Source organism: Abramis brama (assembly GCF_963993115.1).
Source record: "Abramis brama genome assembly, chromosome: 5".
In the NCBI taxonomy this organism is placed as follows: domain Eukaryota; kingdom Metazoa; phylum Chordata; class Actinopteri; order Cypriniformes; family Leuciscidae; genus Abramis; species Abramis brama.
Genome location: NC_139967.1, coordinates 47,410,883 through 47,420,968, shown reverse-complemented (window position 1 = coordinate 47,420,968; position 10,086 = coordinate 47,410,883). Strand labels below are relative to the sequence as shown.

Here is a 10,086-nt window from a genome sequence, read left to right as displayed (position 1 = left end):
TTGTTAAGCTCTTTTTTGGTTTGTGTGTGTGTGTGTGAAATCATATTTATTTTGTACACTAGTTAACACTAGCAACTGCACAAGGGAAAAAAAATTACCTCTTTTTATTTACATAGTTTTATGACATGTTTTTTATGTGGGGGAATCACGCAGACTGACCCCGTCACCTCCATAGACATAAATAATATAAATATTTATTATGTCTATGGTCACGTCAGTCAAGCCCGAAGCAAGACACACACACGTGACGCAACCCATAGCAACGCGTTATGGCAACGACACCTCAGACTGACAGATTCGTAAAAATAGGCTACTTTAGTTTTGTTCACATTGTCATGTTAATTATAATCGAATGCATTTTGTTTTATTGACCCCAATATTATCATTGATATTTGTTTGAGAGGGGCACTTTTGATTAATTTTGAAAAGGGCCTCGAGCACCCAAGACCTTTTTGTAGGAGACTTTGAGCTTTGAAAGTTTGTAGATCCTATACATGCAAAAACATCTACACACCACACTAAAGAAAAAGGAAAACATGAAAACGCATCATATGACCCCTTTAATACATTAATACAAATGTAATGCAACTATTATTAAAAAAAAGATGTATAAACTCAAGCTTCCATTGCTTTCTAAAAGTGAGCTTGAACTGTTTCTTCTTCTCATAATTATGAAAAATTAATTTTTATTAGTCTTTGTCTCCCTCTGCTGGTACAACACAAACATATTCAGGCTCTTTATTTACTCTGAAACAAAACTCAGAGCTTTTTGAGTTTCTGTACATTTATACAAATAAAATGGTCTATGAATGAGAAACTGTAATTTGCTGCTGTGAGATAAAAGGTGTTTCGCTGCCGCCTCATCAGGTCTGTCAGAGGATTGTTGAAATCTAAATGAAGTCTTAATTTATAACAGTGAAGTCACTGTATCTTCAGTCTCTGTTGATTCTGTTGACTGTGAGTCTCTGTAGTGGATCCTTATTCACCATCAGATGATCATCACAAGATCAGACTGTCATCTATAACCTAAAATAAAACACACAGTCACATATGCAGTATGAGATATTACGTCTGTCACATCTTTTCATAAGAAAACTAACTAGATAATCTATATTAATTAATTCTCAAGCATGATCATATAGCTTCTATCTGATGCTCAAAGTCACTTTACAAAATCAAAAGCACATGAAAGGTCACTTTCACACACCAGACAGCTGATACAGAACCAGCAGAAATGATCATTACACTCACATTTAATATCAGTTAATAACAACCCAAATCTCAGATTATCACACACAGAAGGCGTCTTTACACAGAAACCAAATCTGAAGCGGCATAAAATCACAAAATGTGCATTTACACAGAATGTTTATTGCTTCTCTGACGCGGAGAACATAAATGTGTTTACACAGGAATTAAAATCGCGGGAAATAATACTTTGAACATTACTATTTTAAAACTACAGTTTTAACAGAGTCTTATAAAATGAATTTAAAAGTAATTAAATAGACAAAGAAATAAAACTCGAGATAAATAAAAATACAGAATTTTAGATTTCCTCTGCGTGATATTAGCTATCTCACGCTCTGATGTTTGTCATAACTCTGTGGTACTGATAGCTATTTTCTATTTCTTAATAAAATTGTTCCAGAAGGAACAAATGATACAAATAAATTATAAATTATTACACCGGGTCGATCACCACAGGATTTTTTTTTCTTTTTTTCAAAGAGCCAGAAAGAACAATTCTGCTGTCGTTAGTGTTTCAGGCAGGTCGTGTGTGGGTGAAATATCGTCCTCAAGAAGATGATTTTTGGAATATAATAAAACACAGTGACGGCGAATAAGCATTTAGCGTATCTGAGAGAAATGTAGCGGCGCGTTGATCTGCCAGTCTCTTCAAAGGAAGATTACAAACGGCGAAAGCCAAATGATTACACACGTCCACGACTCTGTTATTTTGGTGGTTTGCTTCACGATGTGAGTACAGGACACTTTCACTTTATTGTCCCTTGTTGGCTGACATTTTTTTTATTTGGCTAAAACAATATGGAGCTAGGCCTATATGTTTAGTCTTCCGCTTCTTGATTCTCGCGCCGCGCGTTTGGTTGTCATGACAATAACGTAGTTTAGAGCGGCACAAGGTCACGTTCATTTACACTGAACCAAAACAATACCAGAGTCATCTCTGATACTAGGGGCTGAGGTGGGTCAGACACGTCATACTTTAAGTTTGCTTTTATGCGGCATTGTGTCTTTACACAGAACTTTGAGCAGACACAGAGCCGCTTTAGAGCAGCCTGAACTCGGCTGTGTAAAGATGCCTATAGAGACAGTTAAAGGGGAAAAGCTGAAAATAACATTAATATTATTTTCACAATCAGTCACAACAGTATGAGCAGAATTAAACTCATATTAAACAGTTTAGAGTTCAGAGACCTACAGAAACTGAAGCTGAATTTAAGACTCTGATGATTTCAGACACAATATTCACACACACACGTGGTGTTACTGAACCTGGTCCAATTTACTTATATTTCTAGTGAGTAAATCAGCCATTTGAACTTTAAATGAAAATATGATGATGAAAATTGTTAAAAACTATTCTTACCGTAGTGTCTCCAGTTTATAATGTGGATCATCCTCCAGATCCTTTAACAGCTTCACTCCTGAGTCTCCTAGTTTATTCCCAGACAGAATCAGATTTCTCAGGTGTGAGGGGTTTGATCTCAGAGCTGAAGCCAGAGCAGCACAACCTTCATCTGTGACACCACAATCCTCCAACCTGTAGAGAACAATGACACACATTAAGCCTATATCCAGAGATAAACACGACACTTAAAAAATAAATAACATAATGCTGTCAATATGAAATATATACAAATATTCATTAGAAACAAGTTGTTAAATTAAAACAGTTTGGATTAGGGGATTCAATATACAGTTTGTACAGTATAAAAATCATTATTTCTATGGAAAATCCCCATAAAACATGGAAACCCAACGTGTGTGTGTGTGTGAATGTGCTTTAATGCTTAATGTATTTGTAAGCATTTTAAGGAACATTGTGTGTGTGTGTGTGTGTGTGTGTGTTAGCAGGGGAGGATTGGGACGATTCTAAAGGTCCAGCAAAACTCCATAATTTCCTGGATGATTTTGGCATTTACTTCATAAAATAATCTTTTAGGAAGCACGCTATAAAGAACGGGTATTCATTATAGTGTGTGCCAAGTGTGTGTGTTCGTTCGCGGGTTATTCAGAAACGACACAGTGCGGAAACGGAAAATCATCAAGCGACAATAAAACTAGTCCAGTGATGTATATATTTAGGCTTTCTGAAACCTTGGAGCCAATTTCTGTGAGGAATCGATCAAAATTCACGATTTCGTTCTAGTCATAGGTGTACATTTGTAATGATGTGCGATTCGTGAATGAATCATTTTAGTCGGTTCATTGCAGTGAATAGGAGAAACCCGTTAATAAACCAGTCTAGATGATTCAGTCATGAACAGAACTGATTTGGTTTACCGAGTTCAAATCACTGATTCAATGATCCTGTCAATGTTGTAGTGAACACTGTCTCAGGAAAGACTAAATGGTCTGGTCATGCTGTCTATTAAACACGATTTAGCACGACGGCTTATTTTCAAAGATCTGATCAAATAATGGTGTTGTACTGAATGCAGTATGTAATTATTTGTATAGTTATAAATGTATAATTTTAGTTAATTTAATAAACTTTCAAACTTTCATTTAGTTCTTTATTGTCTCTTGTTGAATAATAATTGCTATGCTTATAGATAATGATTGTTGTTATATGTGGCAAAAAGATAAGATAAGGGTTTATAGAAAATCCAGAGCTTCCCACTCGTATTTACGACATTAGCCGCTTTTGCACTGTCGGGCCGAACGGTTCTCATTGTAACCGATCCATTCCGTGCCGATCCGGGTCAGCTGGTGCGGTTACGGCTTCATTCTCCACTGTGGGTTTGACAGCAGCCGCTCTTTAGAATGTAATGCAAACGCGTCAGTCGTTGCCTTGGTAACGCGGCGGTTTACTGATGATATGAGATGTGAATAGCGATCGCGTTATGGAGAATGATCAGCTATTGCTTTTAATTTTATTATTGCTTTGTTTAGTTCACTCAAAGAGTGACTTTACTTAATATACTTAACCAGCTCCAGAGAAACTGGCAGCCAGGCAACAGACAAGTGACCAATCCGGGCGACTTTACTTCACGGATTCTACCAGCACGGTTCGGCTGAGGATTCATTACCATTATAAGAACCGTTCGGCCCGACGGAGGAAAAGTGACTATTGTGGAGGCGTTCATGTGCGTTCAACTCATAAATACAATCTTTACGAGATGACATGAACGCATCATTCTCCACTGTGGGTTTGACAGCAGCCGCTCTTTGGAATGTAATGCAAACGCGTCAGTCGTTGCCTTGGTAACGCGGCGGTTTACTGATGATATGAGATGTGAATAGCGATCGCGTTATGGAGAATGATCAGCGATTGCTTTTAATTTTATTATTGCTTTGTTTACTTCACTCAAAGAGAGCGCTTAACCAGCTACAGAGAAACTGGCAGCCAGGCAACAGACAAGTGACCAATCCTGGAGACTTTACTTCACGGATTCTACCAGCACGGTTTGGCTGAGGATTCATTATCATTATAAGAACCGTTCGGCCCGACAGAGGAAAAGCAACTATTGTGGAGGCGTTCATGTGCGTTCAACTCATAAATACAATCTTTACGAGATGACATGAACGCACCACATGAGTGTTGAGTGACGTAATATCCCTTTCAAGTGGACGTGTGGAAGAGACGTGAGACTGAAAGCACTGAAAAGCCCTCGCGCTACTCATATGCTGAGAGAGAGATAAGACAGTAGAGCTGCACGATTCATCTTTAAAATACTGTGATCTCCATTCAAACACCCACACGATCTTTCAATTTGTCTGTCTATTAAACCTTTGACAAAATCATATCGCAACATTCAAATCTGTGTTGGCGCTGCCGCTGACCCAGAGAGAGTCGTCATGAAACAGCTTCACAAAAGGTCTTTAAAACCTCATAATAGTATCATTATTTCTGTGATACAATAGTTCAAATTATCATAGAAGTACTGGGATAAAAGTTTAAAGTTCAAATATAAACACTGATGTCTACGATAGCGATCAAAATATAGTAAATCAGCCTTTGATAGAAACTTGGTGCTTAAAATAACGCATTTATCGATTACATTATTCCGACACTAGGTGGCGACAACTGACTGTTAAAAATGTATTTGTAATTGAATTATTTAATCAAGAGAATGTAGCACTGTATGACGCTTCTGAAATAAAACTCAGAAAGATGTGATGAATTAAATTTGTAAATATGACTCATCTTATACATCATGTACAGTCTGTATAAGAGTATGTCAACAAATTCAACATTATTTAGCAATTTTTGCGAACTAAACATTTCTGCATTCTCTATGAGAATTTGGGACCTCTCCTATAGCTTATATTATCTCCAGCAGTGGAGAATACCCTCTCAGAAAGGGTAGAATATGCTTGAACACATGTAAGATCCAGACAGGTGAAACATAGTATTTTTAAAATCGGTTTGAAAGACTTCACTTGTTTCACTACTGGATGAATCAGCACTCTATCAGTTAATAAACAGAACTGCATGCGTCTTGCGGAAGAACATTGTAGCCGGAGGTGATTTACTCTGTTTTGGTTGCTACCGTAGACATCAGTGTTATATACTCAAACTATAAACTTTTATCTCAGTACTTCTGTGACCATTTGAATATTTGTAACATGTAACGTGTATGTTGGCCGTAAGCAAAGGTTTATATTGTAAAAAGTTTTAATTATTTGTATTTCTTACACCTATTGTTTCACTTCAGAAGCATTGATTCATCAGCTGGGGTTTATGGATTACCGTCGTGTTCACTTTGTGTGGTTTTTGAATCCACTTGCATTACATGGACTCACAGAGATGGATTATGTGCTAACACTACAATAAGGTTTCATTTGTTACACACTAGTTAACTACATTAGTTAACATGAACGAACCATGAAAGATTCTTCTATAACATTTATTAATCTTAGATGTTCATTTCAACATTTATTAATACATTTTTTAAATCAAAAGTTGTACAGATGTGGCCATTAAGAATGTGCATCACAGGGAAAGGGATTCGGCCCGTAGTGAAGTTCTCTGGCACATGACGTACATTACCAGTCGGGGGCCGTCCTGTTTCTTTCTCAGTTATAGCGTGCACTGAAGCCAATAATATGCAACAATGTGTTAACCTCTCTCTGGTGCGTCCTGACAGCAAGCGACCGAGCTCATAAACGTGTGAGAACCACATTTTTAAGTAGACTATATTGTTTATGAACAGCTCAAATAGAAATAAAATGATTCAGTAATTAATGTTTTTTACATGCTTGCCATAGGAGTTTGCGTCCCATTTTAGCAACCCTAATTCCCACACTGTGGAATTATTCACACTGTGAATTTAACACATTTATTTGACATTTAAATAACCCATAAAAGATCTTTTGCAAGGACACAATGATGAAAATGTGACTTATGTAAGTCTAACATAAAATTATATTGCATTTTAATGTCTTTCTTTGCCACAGACATGACCTGTTATGCTTTTTATTCTAAATCACTCACTAATTTATTTTATACAGTTTAAGTAGCAGAAACCTCCGCCAAATAATTCTGATATTTGAATAATATTGTTCGTTCGTTGGCCACTTAAAAGTACATCTGTATTATATTTTTTCCAGGGATTAAAAAGAATAATAATAATCCACCGGTTCACTCCGAGCAGAATCAGTCGCCTATTTTAACGTTTCTGTTCCTGCGTTTCTTCTGTATTATTAACGTTACGAAACCGGTTTGATTAGAAAAAATACAGATTGATAACGTTATTTTGTTTTACTTTTTTGTAGCCTAGTTTATAATAATAATAATATTTAGGCTATAATACTACTAACTACTACTAATTTCTCTCTTTTCTTTTCTTTTTTTAATGCCATGGCTGCTTCTATCGATATATATTCAAGGCGAGAAACAGGTTTTTATTTATTTAAATAAAACTAAATAAGATGCCAAACAAATTAATTTAAAGTGAAAAAGCCTACATTTCTCATTCGGCACGAATCCAAGTGTTTCATTATTTGTGAATCAAGCTAAACTATTAGGCCTGTTATGTAGGCTAAGCTTTGTACTTGGCATTATTGACGTAAAATATCATTTTCCCATATAACAGCACAGTGAGGCCGTGGTCACGCTAAACAGATTATATTACAGACTTTTCAAATTGAGTGGTGTAACATTTTATATGTTTGGTTGACTGTATTTTATTTTAATAATGAACAGGCTGCGATATCAAGTTAGCAATTCAAGATTGCCAAGAGATCCTTCCAAGAGAGTAAACTCTTACTCCGTAATTTATGGTCATACATATAAAAGCAAGACATAATTTATAAATTTACAAAAGATATTCAGATTTTGTAAAATAATGAAAACAAACGGAATGTCTCCGTTTCCTTTATAGATATTTGGAGCGCGCCACAAAGAACTGAAACACGTTTTCTTTGTTTTTTAATCTGTAATATTTAAGTGACACATATTTTGAATATATCCGTCTAATATTTATTTTTCCCAATAAAACATTAAATGAATAGAAATAATAAAGTTTTGGTTTAATTCAATTAACACAAAAAAACGACAAAATGGTCACGTCAAAGCTCTTATTTTTTGAAAGTGGTCATACATTTACACAACAGATTTTTGTGTGTCTTTTGTGGCATTACACTGCAGTTTTTAGCTTCTACATTCCAGTGTGTCCAGCCTGATTCTTAACCACAACTGGAATAACTTTATGTTATTATGCCTATTTATGTATTTGTATTATATATTCAGAAGTCTCGGCCTAATAGTTCAGCCTGATCTCAAGGCAGTTTGTACGGTGGTGCATTGCTGCCATATACATATTATTTTTTCCACTCTATTATGTCGTAATAACGAGATGTTATGTCATTTTAACGACATCTTTTCTCGTAATAATGAGATGCTATATTATGTCGTTAAAACAATATATTTTCTACGCCTTTTAAGGACATGTGTAGTCATGTACAAAATATGCCTTCATCTAGCCTACATAAAATATATATAGCCTATCATGTCTTTATCATACTTATACGTTTAAAAAAGCTGAAGCAAAGAAGCAGCCCCCAACACACATTATACTATAATGTACTATAAGACAGTCATGTTAAAAGATCAAATTCTGCACACCTTATTAATAAAGCATAAGTAGCCTACAGAATAGCAGATGAGCCCAGAATACGAGCGCATTGCGTTTAATTACACGTTAAGCGTCTTCGGGAGGACGGGGGACTGTCACGTGTAGTTGTATATAACGTGTCCGTTCATGTTTGGACTTTCAGTTTCTTCTTTGATTTGTTCCTGTTTTCCTTTTCTTTTTCCGCCACTCCTTTGTTTCTATTATTACTATCATGGAGTTCATTTGTCCCAGCTGTGCATGATTAATTATCTCGTTTCTGTTTGCTATATAAGATGCACCCTTTCTTTCAGTCTTTGTCTGATCTCCGTTGTGTTCATGTGTGTTTTCCCTGTCAGCTTGTTCCAGAGTGCTATTATTAAAGTTTGAGTTTGTACCTATAATCGGAGTCTTCAGTCTGTTCCTGAGGAAACCACAGAGTGACAACATTGTTTGTAGTTATTTGGATTTTTTGTTTAAAAAAAAATTAAGTTAATCAAAAAAGATTGTGATAATTTGTGATTTAATCATGTAAAAAACATAGTTTCAACTGACCATAGAAATTTGATTTGTTCAAACTCACTTGGGAAAAAGTAAATTGATTACTTGTAATAAGTTGAAGTAATTTTTTTACTTTGATCCGACACATTTTTTTCAGCGATTACATAAAAGCTGATATAACAAATTAAAATTATACTTCACATAAAATTATAGAAAAATTGTAAAAGAAGAGGTTAATGTAATGAACAATAAAGAGTCATGAAACCCCACTCTTTCAGCTCAAGTCTACCTCACAATCATTCTGTAAAATCCTCTTAAATGTGTGTGTGCGGCTGTGAGAAGAAGAGAGAGAGTGTGTGTGGCAGAGCAAGACAGGAGAGAGAGAGGGACGAGCAACAGTCATCTGTCAGCGGCCCATGCCGGCTCTCACTACATATCAGGGGGAAACTGGAGGATTTTACAGCGGACAGTGAAATTCCTACCAAATCATTGAACACAATCTGTATTTTCCCTTTAACAGTATAGATGTTTATATACATTCACTATAAATGCATCTATAATAATTTTCTCATACAAATGTCATAAAAATCGGCTGCGTAGATCACAAATCTACAGGACAGATAGTGACAGAGAAGCTAGATATTCTCGTTGCTCTCCACAGAAAAACGATTGTTACACACACACACACACACAGTTTGATTGTGTCTGTAGTTTCTGGCCAACCAAACGCCCGCAGCGAGTCTCGCCCTGACAGCATCACGGGGGAAGCCTGCAACACCCTCAGCTCTTGCACCATGGACACACACACTTGCGACCCATGAACGCCTCTCTAAACTACTGCGTGATTTTGCAGTTTGAAGCGTCTGTCATAGAAAAACACCATGTGCTGTCATGAAAAAGAGAAATGTCTTATCATAGGATAAGAACCTCCAGCCTCATTAATAATACACACACTGCCGTGTCATCGATGTACTATAGTGTTTCTCCAGGTCATAATCTGTGACATTGACGTGAGGTAGACTATAAACCTGGAGAAAAATCTCTACAGTTTCCAGTTTCCCCCTAAAATTAAAATGAATGGACTGTGTTAATCCTGACTGCGCTGAGACTGAGTGTGTTTAAAGTAAAGGGTGTTAAATGTATATCACAATGTCAAAGTGTCAGAGATGGGACTCAAGTAGATTTTTCAGATATTTTTACTTTACTATTTATTTTTTTGCCGACATTTTACTTTTACTCCTTACATTTTTAACACGGATATCGGTACTTTCCACTACAAGAC

General features: G+C 36.1%; 1 protein-coding gene across 1 annotated transcript in view; it reads right to left on the bottom strand.

Moving 5' to 3' along the window:
* Window positions 1-541: 541 nt before the first annotated feature.
* The window catches only part of LOC311083804 (ribonuclease inhibitor-like), a gene marked incomplete at its 5' end in the record, with an annotated part of 74,174 nt that continues 64,629 nt past the window's right edge, over window positions 542-10,086 (bottom strand). The window contains 2 exons of the mRNA XM_084115547.1: window positions 542-1,026; window positions 2,612-2,785. Coding sequence (XP_083971673.1) covers window positions 1,020-1,026; window positions 2,612-2,785 — 181 coding nt within the window. The 3' untranslated portion in view covers window positions 542-1,019. The remainder of the gene's footprint in view (window positions 1,027-2,611; window positions 2,786-10,086) is intronic.